Source organism: Melospiza georgiana, chromosome 11, assembly GCF_028018845.1.
Source record: "Melospiza georgiana isolate bMelGeo1 chromosome 11, bMelGeo1.pri, whole genome shotgun sequence".
NCBI lineage: Eukaryota > Metazoa > Chordata > Aves > Passeriformes > Passerellidae > Melospiza > Melospiza georgiana.
In genome coordinates this window covers 14,311,971-14,330,277 of record NC_080440.1, presented here as the reverse complement: position 1 = coordinate 14,330,277, position 18,307 = coordinate 14,311,971, and the positions used below count along the sequence as shown (strand labels likewise).

General features: G+C 54.9%; 1 protein-coding gene across 1 annotated transcript in view; it reads right to left on the bottom strand.

Annotated features, from left to right (window-relative positions):
* The window catches only part of TEX264 (testis expressed 264, ER-phagy receptor), a 39,168-nt gene that overhangs the window by 3,740 nt on the left and 17,121 nt on the right, over window positions 1-18,307 (bottom strand). Inside the window, exon 5 of the mRNA XM_058032217.1 lies at window positions 3,703-3,874. Coding sequence (XP_057888200.1) covers window positions 3,703-3,874 — 172 coding nt within the window. The remainder of the gene's footprint in view (window positions 1-3,702; window positions 3,875-18,307) is intronic.

Below are 18,307 nucleotides of genomic sequence, written 5' to 3'. Positions count from 1 at the left end.
CTGACCCAGCATGGCTGTTCCCTCTGGCACTCTGTGAGGCAGCAGCCATCCTCTATTGAAACTCACCCCTGACCTTGCTCCCTCAAGGATGGCAGAGCCATCCCACTGCACTCTCACTCAGCAGGAACATGGGACCCAGGAGTTTTCATTTGGGAAACAGAGGCAGAGCCTGGGCTGAAGCCATGGCAGGGTGTTAAGGAGTCCCCAAAAGCCAGGAAGAAGGGGTATCAAGCAGCCAACTCCAAGAGACCAGCCAGGGGTGGGTGCAATGGGAACCACTCACCCCACTCTGCCAATGAGCCTGGTGGGGAGCTGCCTCCCCAGACAGCTCAGCCCTGTGCCATACCAGGCACTGACATTCCCAAATCCAGAATGAGGGCAAGCACAACCTGTGCCACACTGATGCCTGAGCAGGGCTCCACTCCTGGTGCTCCTGGGCCCTTTCCTTCCCCTCATTCCATCAAACATTCATCACCCCTAATACAGTGTGCTGCCAGGGGGCACAGCTCGTCCATGACTGCTGAAGCTCACACACAAGCCACCAGGAGAGGGACTGGGCCCTTCCCAGGATGCAGAGCAGGCAGGAACAGGCAGGGCTCTCTGAAGGATGGAAGCAAGCAAGGATGAGGCAGAACACACCAGGAAAGTTGCTCCTCTGTGGCACTGGAGCTCAGTGTGTGATGCCATCAGTTGTACCTGAATGCCGTGGGACAGACTCTGCCCCATGAAAATGAGCACCTGAGGTTCTGGGCAAAGCCACATGCTCGGGAACCATCTGTGTTCATGCCAGCCCGTGTGGAGAGGCTGCTTTAGTTTGCTTCCACCTTCCATGCACAGCAGCAGGGTCAGTGCAGAGCGCTGGGAGGGAGCTCACAGCCAGGACCCGCCCCAGACAACAATTAAATACAAAACAACTGATCCTGATTGACACTGCCCCCTGCAGACCCATCAGCCGCCTTCAGAAAACGCTCCCTGTCTTTCCAATCACCCTGAGCATGGCGAAGAAGGGACGGAATTGGTGCAGAGGCAGCCACAGCCCCCGGCCCCTGCCCTGTGTGTTGAGTGTGTGTGTCCTCAGCAGAGCTGGCAGCACCCTGGCACAGAAAGCAGAGAGCCCAGACCATGTCCCACAGCCTTTGTGCCACCCGCTCACAGCCACAGGCACCCAGCACCTCCCAGGGTGAGCTCAGGAGCAAGGACAGCAGGTGACAGCCTAAATGGAGAGATGTGCTCCAAGGTCAGGAGGCTCGAGAAAACAAATCCAAGCTTTTCTTACACTTCCAAGGCGCTTGGTAGCGTCTGGCACCAGCCACAGTGACAGGTGAGGAGAAATGGCAACACCTTCCACTGGATACTTCTCAAGTCTTTAATTCAAAGAAAGCAAAATCCAGCTGCTGGTGGGGAGTTTCTTGAGCTGTGACTGACCAATGGTGTGCTCACACAGAGTGTTACTCAACATGATGTCCATGCTGAAATCACACTCAGTGCCCTTATCTCAGTATTTTGGGAGGGGGAAAGAGGAGGCTTCCTTTGCTACCACATGAGGACACATAGGCCAAAGCTTCTGTGCACAGAGCAGCCTCAGCTACCTTTGGGAGAGGAAATGGGGCTCAGAGCCTTCCCAGTCTCCACTTACCCACTGAGGCACAACGGGGTATCAAAGCCCCACACCTGGATTTGTGCAGCTCTGGCACAGCCAGAGGATCTGAGAGCCACCATCAGGGATTGCCACCTGCCCCCACTGTCCCAGGAGCACTTCCTGAGCCTCCAGCGGAGCAGGACCATTTGAAACATCCATTCAAACCTGAGAAGGATCAAGAAATAACCCAAATACAAGCAACTGGGGTTGAGCAGAGATCATATTGACAGGCAGATGGGGACGTTGCTGTGCCCACCCTCCAATTGGCAGAGAAAAGCTTGAAAACTGTCATAGACATCCGGGGATCTCCTGGGTCACCAAGATCTCATGTCCATCATGCCTGTTGAAGGGGCTGTGACTAAGCAGAGCTTGCTTCCTGCCCAGGGAGGAAGGCTAAAAAGGATGGGAAAAGAGGCTTCTCTTTCTCCAACTCAGGGGTGGTTGCACAGATCCCAGCACATAAAATTGTTGGGAAGGGAGGATCAGTCTCATTCCATAAGGTGTAATCTTCATGGGACCACCAAATCCCTCAGGCAGGAGCTGCACAAGCCACCCATAGGCTTGCCAGAGCAAGGATGTGACACCCCATCAGATGTGGTTGTGCCACTGTGCCCAGCAGTGACAATCACAGTGCAACATCCAAGCCCAGCTCTTTAGTCTCACAGGCAGGGCCAACCTCATAGGTATTATTATAATTTGAAGTTGGTTTTGTGCAGACTCAGCAGATGGCACTGCATCAGATTGCACTGACAAAAGTTCATCTTTGTGCCTGGAAGGGAAGGGTGGTGGAAGAGCTGGCCCAGAGCTGCTGCTGGGGATCCTGGCCCAGAGTGAGAAAGTCCAGGGTAATTTGCCTTCTAAAACTGGGAAGATCTTCCTAGCCCTTCTTCCAGCAGGGCAGGGGACTCCCCACTGTGGGCATGCTGGCAGTGGCACCCCAGGGAAAGCAGTGAGAGCCACAGGGCAGTGGCTGCTCTGAGCACCCCTGGCTGTGCTGTGGGACCTTGCACCCCCTGAGCAGGCACATGAGCACACACAGCTATGGAGGCACCACCCTCGAGCTGCTTTTGCTCCCATGGATCCTGCCATCCCTCTCCAAACCAAGGGGAAGCTGTCAGAGTGAGTGGCCTTTGGGCACCTCTGCTCAAGCAGGGCTGGTGCTGCCCCAACACAAGGCAGACAAAGAGGAGAAGAGCCAAGTGAGCACCGTGCTAACAGGGGCCCTGGAAGGGCTGGGAAACAGCTCCAATTATACTCCTCATTGCAACACTAAATGGACACAGCTCCCAGAAAGCAATTCCCAGGCTTGCTTTTATGTGATTAAGAATTAAAGCGACCCAAACCTGGAGATGTGCTGAAGCAAATGACCCAAGTGCCCGTGAGGCGAGCACAGCCCTCATGGTTTTTTCATGCCCATTACACAAGTGTGGCCAACCCGTGGGGCAGGAGGGAGGCCCCTGCCAGCAGCCAGCTCAGATGTGCTGTCCAGTGCCTGGGAATGCTTGGACAGCCAGCTCTTACATCTCACAGGCACGGGAGCATGTGGGCTGCTGAAGGCAAGCAGCATTTTGGGTTACTATAGCACTGCTGCTCTGCGCCTACAGCCATTGTGGTCCCTTCCTGTATGAATACATCCAGGCTCCAACAAATCTTGCTGAGCAGATGCTCCCAGGCAACTCCACCACGAGCTACAGCAACCTGGTATTTAAGCTCTTTGCAATCCCAACATGTAACAGATGAAGATGAGATCAAGGAAGATGTATATGACAAAGAGAAAAACAAGCCCAGCTGCAACTAAAAGCTGTGAGATCCAGCTCTGTGCTAACAACAGTGGCTTAACCCAAAACTGCAAGGGTTCCTGGGTGCTCCCCAAGGCATGCCATGATATCTCAGATCCCTAGGGATCAGCACAGGGTGAGGGGAAGAGGTGTGCTGAGACTCTGGCTGGGTACCAGGTGGGCACAGGCCAGTCCCTCTCTGCCCAGGCAGCAGGACTGGGGACACCAGGACCCCAACTCTGTGAGGGATGATGAAGAGGGAGCCTGTGCACAAGCCATGGATACCTGTGATGTCTGTCTGGGCGTCCTCAGCCACAGCTGCAGCAGCCCTGCTCTTCCTCTCCAGTTCTTTCATTTCAGGCACATAGAAGTCTCCTTGGCGGGCAAGGGGACACACGAAGTAGATGCGGTCCTGCTTGTAGATCTCGATCCGGGGGTGGGCACACAGCTTCCTCTCCTGGAAGACACAAAGCAGCCATGGGCAGGGATGTGTCCTTGCCCCCCACCCCAGCAGCTGCCCCACCACACTGACCTGCCAGCCAGGTCAGCCTGGTCCTCTTTGCCCACAGGTGTGGAGACCTAGTGAGGAGCAGAGGGTGCCATCCCAAACCACGGTGCTGCTTTCCCTACCACAGCAGCCCCAGGTACCAGGGCAGGCAGGTTTGGCCCTGAAGGTAAGCAGCCAGCTGGGCTCCAGGGGGAGATGCTGAAGACCCCCAGCTGAGCCTTGGTTTTGATGTGCTTATTTTGGGCTGGAGGGAGAGGTTTTGGGGAGCCAGGCAGCTGCTTCACACAGACCTGCCAGATCTCCAGCTCCTGCTGGCAGCACAGCCCCACAAACAGCACAGCCCCACGAGCAGCACAGCCCCACGAACAGGCACTTCTCTGCTAATTAATATAATCCAGAGCCGACAGCTCCAGCAGCTCCTTTAAGAACCACGAGGGCAGGGGGAGTGGGAGATGAATCCCTGGCATTTCAGACAAGTCCCCCTCCTCCTTTTCCTCACCCCAGCTCCCCCTGGCAGTGCCCCTCAAGACCCCAGGCTGTCAGGGCCCCCTGACAGGGGCTGAGCCGGGGCTCTGGGGACTCCTGGGGTGCCAGGGCTGGGTGAGGAGCAGCTGGACCCTCCTGCCACCCCCTCCTCGCCCGCCCGCCCGCCAGCTGCTCGCTGGCAGAGGGGGCGGCTGATTACAAGCCGGGTGAGAAAGGAGAGTGTCTCTTTAGCGGGTTTTCTTTTTCTTTCTTTCCCCTTTTCAAATCACTGACAGCTTTTATTTAACCCTGCAACCACCTTAGTTAACATCCTCCTCCTCCTGCTCCTCCTCCTCCCTGCCCCAGCTATTCTCTTCCTCCCTCTTGCCCTGATTATCCTCTTCTTCTTCCTTGACCCAGTGATTTTCCTCTCTGCCTCAACTATTCTCCTCTGTCATGGCCTGTTGGTGTGGCTTGTTTGCACATCCTCCAGCAGGGTCCACATCCTTCTGGGGCTCTCTGTTGCCAGAGCTGGCCCCACACCAAGAGTGAGCTCTATGGACACATCAATCATGACCTTAGAAAAAACCTGACTCCTTTCAGCCCTGGGGATGGATGAATGTGATTTAAGAATCATTTATTTCCCAGACTAATGCTGGCACCAGGCAGGATCCACAACAGACATGAGCCAACACTGACCCTCTCCTGGTGCTGGCAGCTGTACCACCTGAAGAGCCACCTTCACACTGCCAGGATGCTGTACCAGAAATACAGGCAGAAATCCCACAGGAGCAGTTTTTGGGTCCATTTTCCTGGGAAAGCCTGCAGGATCTGGCAATGCAGAGGCCCAGTTTACCCAGAAACACCTCAGTGGCAGGAACATGACCCCAAGAGAAGCTTCACCTGTCCCATCCCAATGCCTCCCAGCCTGAATTTCAGCAGTGTCTCCTCCAGCCGAGGAGGAACCACGTTTCCTATCCCATGCTGCAGGGACACGCAGGGACGCAGGCGGGCTTCCAGGGCACTTGGAGTTTGGAGTTCCCACTTGCAGGCAGGTGAAACACTGGGGCCTGCAGATCAAAACTGCATTAAATAACAACAAGCTGGGTTGTTTTTAGCAGCAGAGCAGAGGCGGCTCATATCACTGCTGCTTTTTCAGCAGCAAGGCAGACAGGAGCCCTCCCCGCCACTCTGCCCCTTGCTCTGCCAACCACAAGCCCATCCACCAACCCCCAGCTCAGCTCCCTAATTTAGGTTACTGCAACACACACCAGAGATAGGTACCTCCAGGATTTGCAGGGTTTTTTGGACAAATCCAGTTGGCCCTCCATCACTTCATGCAGACAAGGACAACTCAAAGGATCTTAGAGCAAAGAGACTTTCATTAACTTCATGTGACATCTCCAACCAGTCCAGATCCTCAGGGCTCCAGTCTGGCCTTCAAGACATCCCAAGCTGACTTTCCAAACCCCCTCCTAAGGTTTCAAAAGAATGGATCTGGGACATACCCTCTCCATACAATCTACTCTACACTGCTACAATTTGCAATTATACCATCATAGCAGTGGCACCCCCAAAACACAAACAACACCCCCTCTTGCCCATACAAAATGTGGGAATCTTGGCTTTTTAAGGAATAAAAATGTGCACATGAATGAAGAGCAGGACTGGCTCTTGAGCCAAATGCTGCTTCACACTCAAGATTATCCTACAAGAGAGACAAGGGTGCTCCACCCTGCCAGGAGCAGCTCTGTGTCCCTGAAGCCAGACCAGCCCAGGTGTCCAGCCCAAAGCCCATGGCTGGGGACCATGGTGGGGCCATGCCAAAGTGGCTGGACACTCCCTGTCAATACCCATGCCTGCCTCATTAGGGACAGCTGCAATACTTGCTTTCTTCCCAATTCATCCAAGGTTTTCCCAAAATTAAATGGAGGGAAACCAGAGCCTGAGAGTGCTAGTTTATGTCTGTACAAATCAAGCTGGAAGCCAGGCCAGTGAGCTGGCCTCTGCTTCTGTGCTTCTTCCCAGAGAAACCCAGCCTGTGGCAGGGCTGCTGCAGAGCTCAGCACTGGCAGGTGGGCTCAGGAGAGCACAATGTCCCCAAGGAGGAGCAGGGATGTTGAACCTGGGGACGCTGTCCTGTCCAGCCTGGATGAGGCTGCATAAAGACTTGAGAAATGAGCCATGAGGTGGGGAGCCATGACAATGGAAATGGATAAGGGGATCATCTAAAGGGGGTGGGATATCAGCCCTGTGATCATACCAAAGGAGATTAGGAAGCAGGCAGAGGCCAGGCAAGAATAGTGCAGCAAAGTGCAAAAGAGACTGGTGACACAGTGAGTTTGGGATTATCCCCACGGAGAGAAACACTGCAATGAAAAGAAACAACCCAGAGAGACTGGAGAGCAGAGCCCAAAGGCAAAGGTGTGGGAAGAGAGCGAATTAGCAAAGGCTCAACAACATGGCAAAACAACAGAAAGGCTCAACAGGCAGCATAGCACTGCCACTGAGAAGGGAGCCCCTGGCTGGCTGTGCCACCAAGCCAACAGATGGAGCAGCAAGGGGAATGTGGAGTTTGCAAGGCAGAGCCCTCCAGTCAAATCCAAAGCAGTCTCACACGGGTGGAGGAGCTCAGCGAGAGCTGAACAGTGGGACACTGTCAGTGTCAGGCTGCTGGCTGTGACAACAGGACCAGTAAGTGGGGCAGGAAAGAGGACTTGTCCCTCTGCAAGGTCGTGCAGGGCCACCTCCCTCCTCAGCCTCTGCCAGCAGCTCTCCCTTCCCATGGCCAGCAAAGACAGAGGCAGCAGTGCAGCATTCAGGGCTCATTTCTGTGCAGGACCCTCCCCATGGCACCTGAAACGGGGGATTGATTCATTGCACATAATCCATGCAGCCCATCTACACACACAAATGCACCCAGAGTCCACAAGTTCAGTTCTGACAGAAGAGCAGCTCCAGCACACTCCTGCCACATCAGACCCATGCTTCCCATGAAGCCAACTCCTTCTCAGCCCATCTGAGGAATGTGGTGGGGTGCTGCTCACCACCTTCTCGGGAGCAAGGCGTTACGTAAGGGAAGACTCCTGCACTCCTCTTTCCCAGATGGAACAGCACCTCGCCCAATCTTTAACCTCGGGTTCCATATCACCTCCCACCACGTACTGACTGCAGGATTTCCTCCAGGTCACTCTCATCCTGCTAGGAATGGAGCATCCCCATGCCTCATGCATCAGAAAGGACGGGGTTATGCAATGGCCAGGTTTTTGGGAGACCTTCCCCAGCAGCAGGAGGTGCCAGCTATTCATCAGCACAAATCCTCCTCCCCCTACTCGTCCACAAGGTCTCAATGTGTGTTCATGATATGTCTTGGGCACAGCCTCCCAGGGGGAAGAGGCCCCCACTTTCCTGGGTGAGCATGAGAGCAGTCCCAGGGCTGCAGAGGACATGACAAGGTGTCCGAGCCATGACCTGCAGTCATTAAAATCCAGGCAGAATTGTGCAAAGGCAGAAGGAGGTGGCAGGGTGCTCGTGTCACACCATGGCCCTCAGCACCTGCTGGGAAGCAGAAGATGAGCTGGGGCACTGCAGGGACTGTCTTTGTCACTCTGCCAGGTTCAACTGCTCAGGAATTCAAATGTCACCAACTGGATTTGCTTCATCTCCCACTGCTGCAAGAATTCATCTTGTTAGGAGACCACAAACGAGCCTTGTGGATGCTCTCTGGCTCCTCGCCATGCACGGGCACGCTGGCAATCAGGCTCCAGCTGAACCCACAACACTTCCAGTGTTGCCAGGAAGGCAGTGGGGAGGCAGCTGCTCTCCTCACCCCACTTCACCCCACAGGTTCCCTGTCACCCTCGACTCCTTACTGTGACCTCTTGGAATCACTTACAAGGTGATTGTTAAGTGACACCAGCCTGCAGAGTCCCTGTTTCAGGACTGATGCTGTAGGAGCAGTTGAGGAGAGGCTTTTCATGCCACCACCAAGCTTCCTGCTGGAGCAGAGCTGGAGGCTGAGCTGTTCATGCTGCCCAGCAGCTCCTGGCTCCACTGCAGAGATGTCTACTTCATGCTCCAGCCACCTGTGTGCCACAGGAACACAGCCATTGCTTGTGCCTGGCACCCATCCCTGCCAGAGCACCTTCTGCCTGCAACATGTGAAAAACGTGCCTGTTAAACCCCAGCCAGGACTGGAAAAACCATGGGGAGCAAGCAACTGGTCACCCAGCAGATAAAAACCCTCTTCTCCCTTAGGGGAACCAGGCAGCCCCAAGCTGGAGGCACTGGGAAAGCCAACAGTGCTGACAGTGCAGGGTGCAGCCTCAGCACTGCCTGCTCTCTGCACAGAGCCAGTCCAGAGAACTTCCCAGAGGGGCCAATGGACATGTGGCCAGGAGGGCCAGACTCAAGGAGAAGCTCTGGGTTGTTCACAGGGATTGTCTAAACTTCATTTTGGCACAGTGTGCCAGTAAGTCAGTGCAACTGTGCCTAGAACCCTTGTTCCTGTTGTGAGAGGACGTGCTGCTGCCATTGCAGGGAAGCAGAAGGGCACATGGAGCTACTCCCATCCACATCCTGGCTGTGACACTGGAGCAACACCAACCATGTGAGGAGCTTTTCCACAGGCAGCTGGGCTCAGTCCCTTCCCTTTACTATGCTGCCACACCTGAAGAAGTGCAAACACACAGGGGGCTTGTGACCACCGCTGGGGACTGCTCCCTGTTGGGAGGGCTCACCAGCATCCCCCCAGCCAGCCAGGGCACCACCACAGCCTCAGTGCCACAAGGCTCCCCTTGCCTGTGCTGCTGGCACTGGGGCTGCTCTGGGCACTGCCAGCAAGTCAGCTGGCACCTGGGAGAGTGTGGGGAGACCCCCAGGAGACCCACCAGCCCTGTCCTCACACGCCAGACAACACAACTCCCCCACACCTTCCTTCCAGCTGGAGGCAGCCATCCTCTCCATCTCCCAGCGATGGAGTCGGACGCTTCAGTCCCAGGGATTTTAAAGGAACAACAAAACTGCGTGGAGCTGAACGGCCCTAAATCAGTTGCTAAAATTAAAAGCTGAAACTGAGCCACCAGCTAGGACTGGGGGGAGCTGTGCTGTGTGCCACATCCTCCTCGCTTCCTCACACGCTCCATGCTCGGTGTGTCATCCCTGCTTATCTTAGAACACGGGTGCTAGGTAGTCCTGAGAGGCTTTGCAATTCATTTGCACAGCACTCAGCCCTCTCTGGTGTTCTCCTCCTTGCTGGGCCATCCTTCTGTCCCAGGCTCAGACTGGGAATGTCCCTGTTTCCATTCCTCTTTGCTCAGACAGCAGCTTGAGGTCAGACATTGCTTCAAGTCATCCACATGAGCTGATGAAAGCAAAGAAACAGAGGCACCCCTTCCCCCTGGGGTGAAGGGTCTCCTGGGCTGCACTACAAGTGGTGTGGACAGATGTTTCCCCTCAGTTCTGCTCTTGTAATTCCACCTGGAATATTGCCTCCAGCTCTGGGGACCCCTGCATGAGACAGCCATGGACATGCCAGGGCAGGTCCAGAGGAGGCCACAGAAACAGTCCAAGGGCTGGAACAACTCTGCCATGGAGACAGGCTGAGAGAGTTGTGGTTGTTCAGCCTGGAGAGGAGAAGCCTTTGAGGAGCCCCGAAGTGTGCTTGTAAGAGATGTAGATTTTTTACCAGGGCCTGTAGTGACAGGGCAAGGGGCAGTGGGCTTAAAGCAAAAGCTAGGAGGTTAGACTGGACATAAAATGCCTTGTGCTGAAGGTTGTTAGGCACTGGAAGAGGTTGTCCAGAGAAGCTGTGGATGCCCCATCCCTGGACGTAGCCAGGAGCTCAAGGCCAGGCTGGATGGGGCTTTAAGCAAACTGTGCTAGTGAAAGATGTCCCTGCCCACTGCAGGGGGACTGGACTGGATGACCTTTAAATGTCCCCTCCAAACCCAACCCAGATTCTGGTCCTCTCTGCTGGGCCACAGCCTGGGTGCTCAGGGCTGCTCAATGAAGGGCAGCCAGAGGCTGGGGCAGAGCCATTGGCCCCAGAGATGGCTGGGCAGAAGCAAACTGCTGGAGGGAGAGGCAGGCAGACATGCTTTACACCAGTAATACCTCAAACATCAAGGAAACCCCAACATCTCAGCTTGCAGCTCCAGCAGGGTGCACATGGAGCCAGGCAGGCCAGAGCCAGCTCCAGCACATGGCACAGCAGCACCAGGCTGCCAAGGGCTGGGGAACAGCTGCTGCCTCCCAGCCTGGAGAAACTCACACTTCAGGGCTGGTGAGACTGCTCCCACGCACGTGCACTTTACTTTCAAATCCTCTGGGCTGTGAGGTGTTTCAGAAACAGAAGGTGATATTATTGCAATCAGGAAAAGGCCGTTTCCATCAGGCAGCAGGAAGAACGGGTGCCACCACCAGCACTACGGCAGCGGAAAACAAAGTCTCGCCAAAGGATAACAAATCCTCCAGGTAGCAGAATGCAGAGCCTGGCAATTAGCACCTCCCACAGCACCAGCATCCTTGCCTGCCCTCAGCACACTTCCCCCTTCCCACGGCAGGCCCCCCATCCTGCCTGCCACCAGGACACCCTGCCCTGCTGATGTGGCAGTGCCATGGCTCCAGGACAGGCAGGAGAGAACCAGCCCCCGAGATCCTCCCTGCAGCAGTGAGAGGGAGTGGGAGGGCATTTGGACCGTGGGAGCTGTGAAACACTGGGCTTGATAGCTTGGGAGAGTTTTTCATTTTCACCTCAGCGAAGGCAGCCCGCCATGCAATTTACACCTTGCCCGCCCGCGCTTCCCAGGCCCAGCCACCCAGCTGCTGCCAGGGCTCCTCCAGGCAGCACCTGCGGAGTGGCAGCTGCCAGGCACGGACAAACTGAGAGCTAAAGGAGTGAGCCCGGGGCAGTTGGTGGGTGCAGGAGATCCCAGCACCCTGGGACAGCTGGCAGGGACCAGGCACAGGCTCCCAGGTCATGCTGGCAGCTACTGCAAGAGTCATGAACACTGTTCTCCTCCCTGGCATGGAGATTCCATTTTATTCTCCAGCAAAAGGAAATAAGCTCCAGCCCTACCTCACTAGAGGCCCTGACACACTCTGGATCTTTCCCTCTTCCAGCACCCACTTGAGCTGCAAGAGAAATCCTGCAGCACACAAAGAGGCCTCCATCATGTTCAGAGATGAGCCAGGTAGCAAGTCCCAGCGAGATAAAACCTCTCAGAAAGTAGCCAGAGGCAGTCAGAGCCCCCAGTGGGGGCAGGACAAGCCTTGGACAAACTGCCAGCCCATTCAGGGCAGACACATTCAGGTACATCAATCTGTGTGCTTCCAGGGATGGATGGTACTGCCCCCAACTATGGGAATGTCACCTGCAGAATAAAGAGCAGATGGTGCAAACAAACACAATTCATGGGGCTTGGGTCCCCCCTGGTGTTACGGTTATTTGTTGGTAATTAGCCCCGAGGCAGAGAGTTGCAGAAGTAAAGGAAACTTTTGCACTATAAAAAGTTAGTTTTCCTAAAGACTCAGTGCTTTCCACTTTCCCAAGTTCTGCCTTGCTCCAGTACCCACAATGGATAAAATACCAGATGGGGAGATGGTACTCACCAGCTTCCCAGAGCTCCATAATAACATTCTCACACTCTTCCTCCTACCCGACCCCACCACCTCCCATCTTCTCCTCCTCCTTCCCCATCACAGCCACGCACAAGCTCTCTGAAGGGGACTTTGATTTTAACCATCCTGAAGCTCAAACACCAGATTTTCATCACAAGACAAGGAATCTGTGTAAATCCACATAATCTCTCCTCTCCTGAGGAACCAGTGCTGGGTTCCTGTCCCAGGTCCTAGGAACTCCATCACTATGGGAGCACATGGATCAACAGCTGCACACGAAAGGAGGAGGATGAGACTGTGGGAGAGGAGGACCACAGCTGGAGAGGGCTGCCTCTGCTTCAGAGAGAGGATCTCCAGGGACCAACACACTCCTCCCAGCCCTCACAGGATGCTTCTCCAGCTTTAATCACAATGCTGAAGGGGTTGATGCAATGATCTCTGCCACCACGGATGACTGGAGCAATGCTAAATCGCTTTGCCTGCTCTGCTGCCTTGGCAAGGCTGCCAGGAGCAGCAGCTGTGGCAATTTCTCTGTCTCCTGTCAAGACAGGGCCTTTCAGGAAAGGGATCATCATCCAAGACCATCTCCTGTTGTTCTGCTTCAGCCAGGCAGCCCTCTGCAGCCTCCCACCCTGCATGGGACACCACACAGGTAAAAAGAGCCTCTCCAAAACTTGTGTCTTTGTCATGTTCCTCACAGGGAGAGTAAATCCTAATCTAGAGTGACCTGCTTCACCCTGCCATGAGACTCTTGTGGTGACAGATCTTCTTGCATGGATAGCTTGGAGAGGTCCTCATCCAGGTGGACATTCCCAACCCACCTTGATGGCTTGCTCTCCTGGGCCACCATTCACTTGAGTACTTGTCCTTCTGCAACAAGAATGTCCAGAGAGGCTGGAGGTTTGTGGTTCACAGCCTTCTCACACATGTCCTCACCTGCAACAAGTCCTGCCATGAAATCCTGTTGCAGCAAAGCCAAAGCAACAGCCATGGAGCAGGAGCAGCAGTGCCTGGTGCCCACAGCACATGGGGGCTCTCAGTCTCCTGAGACAAGCTCTGAGCTGCCCCTTCCAAACCTCAACCCTTTACTCTTTGGATTGCAGGCATCTCTAGCTGCTCTTCCACAGCCTCAATCACCAGGCAAACTCTGGTGCCACATCAATGGCCCCAGGAGGAAAATGGTCGAGTGGAATAAATACCCTCCTGTCCCTTCCTACCTCCTTGAACAACCTTGTCTTTCTGCAACGCCCCCAGCTCCCAGGCTTCATGGAATATATTTCACGATGAGCTAAGCTCAGCCTCACACCATCCCTTCACAGCTGAGAAAGCCAAAAAGGGAAGCTGAAGAACTTAACCTTGTTGAACTTGCACAGATAAAGCCACCAGCAGCCCAGGGCAAAGCCACGATGCAACTGCCTGATTCCCAGACAAAATAGTCCTCCCTCCCCACCCACAGGGACTTACTGTCAGGCTTATTGGCCTCATTTGGAAGGCAAGAAGATCCAGAGGAAGAGATCAAGTGGGTTTCAGCCTGGTTTGCTGAGGAGGAATAGGCAAGCTGATCACGACATCCCTAAGCACATCTCAATTACAACACATTGACAAATCTGATGTCAGAAAGCAAGTTTCCAGGACAGAGGGATCTTCAAAGCTATCAGTTATGTGCAGCCAACTATGCAGAAAGATCGTTTGAGCTCTGGATTAGGGAAACCCTGCATTCACAGGCTTGTCTTGGGTGACAGGGATCCCAACCAGGCTCTCTGTAGGGCAGACACCCATGGGCCATCGGTTACCTTTGGCTCACTGCCCCTCCTGCTCCTCCTTCTCTTGCCCCAGCGACAGCTATCTCCACATTTTAAATGCAAGCCAGGGCTTGGAACAAGTTCCTTCCTGAATGTTTATAAATGAACAAGAGGCATTTCCCTGCAGGCTTCCAGCAAAGCCACCTTCAAACCCCCACATCCAAGAGCTTGCACCTCTCTTCCCCAAAAACCTGGCAAAGGGCAAAGCGAATGCGACTCCGGCGGGCTCCTGTGCGCTGACAACTCTGTGCTGACAATTCTGTGCTGCCAATCCCCGGGTGAGCTGGGCTAATGAAGCCCCCGGAGCCCTCAGCGCTGCAGCCGCGGGCGGTACCGATGGCCCGGGGAAATCCCAGCGCACCCACAGAGCCGGCGGGCACGGAGCGAACACGGAGCGAACGCGGCCGGGCGGGCTGAGGCTCTGCAATGCGGGACGAGCTGGGGAGCAGGGCTGTGAGGGAGGCCAAGCAGTGGTACCAGGCAGAATCACCAGGGGCAGCTCCAGGTGTCCCCACACACGCCATTTCAGCGGCCACACGTGCTGGCCGCCCTTCTCCATCGGCCCCTCTGCGAGCGGGCATGGCAAGGCAAGGCAAGGCAAGGCAAGGCAAGGCAAGGCAAGGCAAGGCAAGGCAAGGCGAGGCAAGGCAAGGCGAGGTGAGGCTGCCTTTCCTCTGCAGCTTTCACCTCCTCCTCGGTTCACCAGGGACCCTGTGCAGTCCCAGCGGGCTCATTACCTTGGTGTGGAGAGCAGAGCACCCGCTGAGCAGCACAGAGCAGGGAGGCAGCAGGGACACGAGCTGAGCGCCTCCAGGCCGGGCTCCGCTGCCGGCAGCACGGGCAGCAGGGGAGGGAGGGGAGCAGCTGCTGCCAGCGACCTTTGCAGGCTGGCAACTGCTCCTCTGCCAGCACAGAATCGTGAGTTTGACTGTGCAGATCAATCAGGAGGAGAAATCAAAGCAGTTAGGCAAGGACAGAGCCCAGCCTGACTCTGTCCTTCCACAATGATCCCATATGTTCCCAGATGTGCTCCATGAGCTGGTAATGCTCTGGAGATGCATCAAACCACTCAGCTTTCCAGATCTTTCTATCCTGGGAAGCCAACTCCCCATCTGTACCACTGCTCTGCCCTCTCAGGTAGCCCAAACCATACACAGCCCTGTGTAACACCACTGATGGCAGCACAGCAGCCAAACCTGCAGCCACCAGAGCTGCCCCACATCCTCATTAGTGCCCTGAGACCTGGAGGACATCCCTCCTCTTCCCAGTGCTGATGCCTCTCCTCACACTCTGGGTACCTGGAGGATGGGGAGGCCTTTGGGGAAGCATATCTACACCTCTGTCCCATTGTGCCCTTCCCCAAGCAGCCACAGCTTGCCATGGGCAGGCAGTGTGCTCTGCCTGGGCAGCTCTGTCCCAGGACACTGGTCCTGTGCCTCAGGGCACAGCAGAAAGCCAGAGCTGAGTCAATGCTATGGGTCCCAAAGTAGCTCCCACCAGGAGAAACAGCTTTGAAGGTCAACTGCTGGGAGATGAAGGCAGTGGCTTCTTGGGGTGGCAGGACCTGGGCAGGACAAGTGAACTTGGCACTAGAGATGCACGTGAGAGAGGAGGAGGAAGATGCAACAACAGAGAGGAGCTGATGGCTGTGTTCCTCCACTGTGAGCCCACAACATCTGGCAGCTCCTGCAGCCACAGCACCACTCTGCTTTGCTCATTCCTGTACTGAGAAGTACCTGAGCAAGTCTTTCTCCACACTGACCTCCTGATAAGCTTTTGCCAACTCACGGGCTGGTTACTGAATCACTGGGAGGACCTTACCCCAAGCTGTGAATCTGCACAGCGTGAAGAGCAGAGCAGCTGGCCCCAGCAGATGATAGATATCTACCTTCCTGCATGTCAAGGACCTGCCAGCAGCTCCAGGCAGAAATAAACCCCTGAGTTAATGACAGCAACTGGCCATCCAGGAGCAGGGAAAAAATGCAGGTGTCCACAGTGGGAATGAGGCCATTGTTTCCCTCCCAGAGTGCTGTTGTGTTACAGCCCTACAGAGTGGGAACAGAGCCTGTCAGCAATGCTGAATGAAGCCAACAGGCAGCTGCAGACAGGGCCACTCTGCGATCAGCCATGGCACATTCTCTTCCTCCCCCAGGGCCAGGACACTCCTTCAGGTTTCATTTGAAAGGCAACAGCCCCCAGTGCTGGGACTGGGGCTCCCAGACCAACCACTCTCCCAGCTGCCTTAGACCTCCACCTCTGACCTTCAAGCAGCCCCTTTGCTGAGTCCATCCCTGTGAAGATAAGGGAAAGAGACACAGTAGCAATTTAAAATGTACTAGGAGATTTTCTGGTTGGTGGTGTGTGGAATGGGAGAACAGAAACAGAAATTTCCAGGGGTTGTGTGATGCAAATGTGCCCATCCACAAGTTACCACTGTGATAAGCAGCCAGAGCTGGGGACTCAGAGCAGCTACTAACTTGCTGTCTCCACTGTACTGAGCTCTGTCACTCCTCTTCATCCCTGCAGGGTTGTTATAATTCCTCCCATTAGCAGAAGATGCAGGTAAAACCATCTGTCTGTGGAGCAAGCACCCGGTGGTCATTGTACAAGCCGCCAAAAAAAAAAAAAAATCATTCCAATTACTCCATAGCGACAGCAAGTCCCAGGCATCCTTCTGCTCTGAGCCTTTGAAATGTAAAGCCATGCTGTTTGGTGTCATTTAATTTGGAGCTCAGCCTCAGATCAGCAGAGCCTTGCTGAGCTTTAGGAGGAGGCAGCCATGCAAAACATACATGTGCAAGATTCAGATGTCAGTGGCCTGGAAGACAAGCACACTCCAAGCTTCATCAGTAACTCCATTTCATGGCCCCAGCATCTCTCTTTTGCCATCCCAGTGCAGAGGGAGGCACTGGGAGGAGGCTGATTCTGTCCTTAAAGCTGTATTGAGCCTTTGCTCCAAATCAGTACTAGTTTCTCTCTGGTACCCAGGAGAGCTGACTTCCCATCATCATCTCCCCTCTTAGGAAGGTTTGTTCCTCTCCTTCATACTGGAAGCACATTCTTTTTTGGATTATGTGCCCAGCCGAGCTGACCTGGCAGGGCAGAGGCATTCCACCTAAGAGAGAGCTTGTCTCTGACAAACCCAGCAGAAATGCATCTGCTCAAGCCAGGTGTGAGCCTCTGCCTCCTCACACCCACCACAGCACTGAGGAGCCCAAGAAAGGTGAATGTTGGGTGGGCTGGGGACAAAGAAATGGGGTGGACTAGAGGCACCATCAGGTGCTGATCACTCTTGAGGGTAAACAGGCACCTTCCATCTCTTACCAACACCAGGCACTGCACTGGATCCTGAGAGAAATCAGCTCAAGGGTGACAGAGGACAAGCACTGGCTTGTGCTCCCGAGGCAGACTGGCCCCTCTGCCCACTGTGGTCTGACAATAGGGGAACAGATGCCTTTCCTTGTTCCCATGCACTCAGAGAGGTGCCAGGTGACCCACCCAGCACAAGGGCCATGAAGGTGAAGAGAGCTGCCATGACTTGTTGCTCACTTGGAATGGAGCAGGGGAAGCAGCTCAGGAAGCTTGGACATCCTGCCATGCTGCAGACCTCCATCAGCTGCCTCAGGGCAGTTCTGATCTGGAGTAATTCCTTCCAGCCCCAGGCATGAGTGGTGGAGTTAGAAACTGTCAACATTTCTATTACAGGCTCTGATTTTCCCTGGTGTGGCTGAAGCACAGGCTGAAATCAACTGCCACATGCTGGAAAAGACACAGAAGGAGTTCTAGACTGAGGGCTCACAGGCACTCTCCAAAAGCCTGCAAGGCAATAATTAAGCATAGCTCAACCTTCCACTTTCAAGGAGCTCACAGACCAGCCTGCAAACTGCTCTGGAGCCCTCAACAGCTGAGGCAGCTGGATACCATGAAGATGAACCCAGTCCTGGCAAATCCAGAGGAGTTCAGAGGGCCAGGATTTGGCAGCCCACTGGGACAATCCAAGTTGTCCTGACAATAAACAGGCAGTGGGGGTTTGCTCCTCAAAGCAGGATGGGATATACTGGCTGTGTGTAGGTCTGCACTGAACCATACCCTGCATCCACTCCCCAAAGGCCCTGAGGGTTCAGGCAGAGTGACAGCCAGCAGGCAACAGCACAGAGAGAGAAAAGCACATCCTGAGCCCATGAAGGCCTCCCCAGGATGTGAGCAGCTCCACAGAACTCCACACCTGTCACTGCCATGAGGAGTGGCCACTCTGGACACCTCCAGGCTGCTGCCTCTGCCCAGGGCCACCAGCACACAGCAGCATCAATTCAAACAGCATCCACAGGGCAGCAGCTGCTGCAGGCAGGCAGAGCTGACAGAGCTCTGTGTGTGTGTGTGTATCTCCTGTGTATCTCCTGTGAAACAAAGAGACCCTGAGGGACTCCCAGTGTGACCCTTTGCTTCAGAGCAAACAGCTGGGCTCTGCCACCTCACTGGTGCCCCAGCCTCTGGT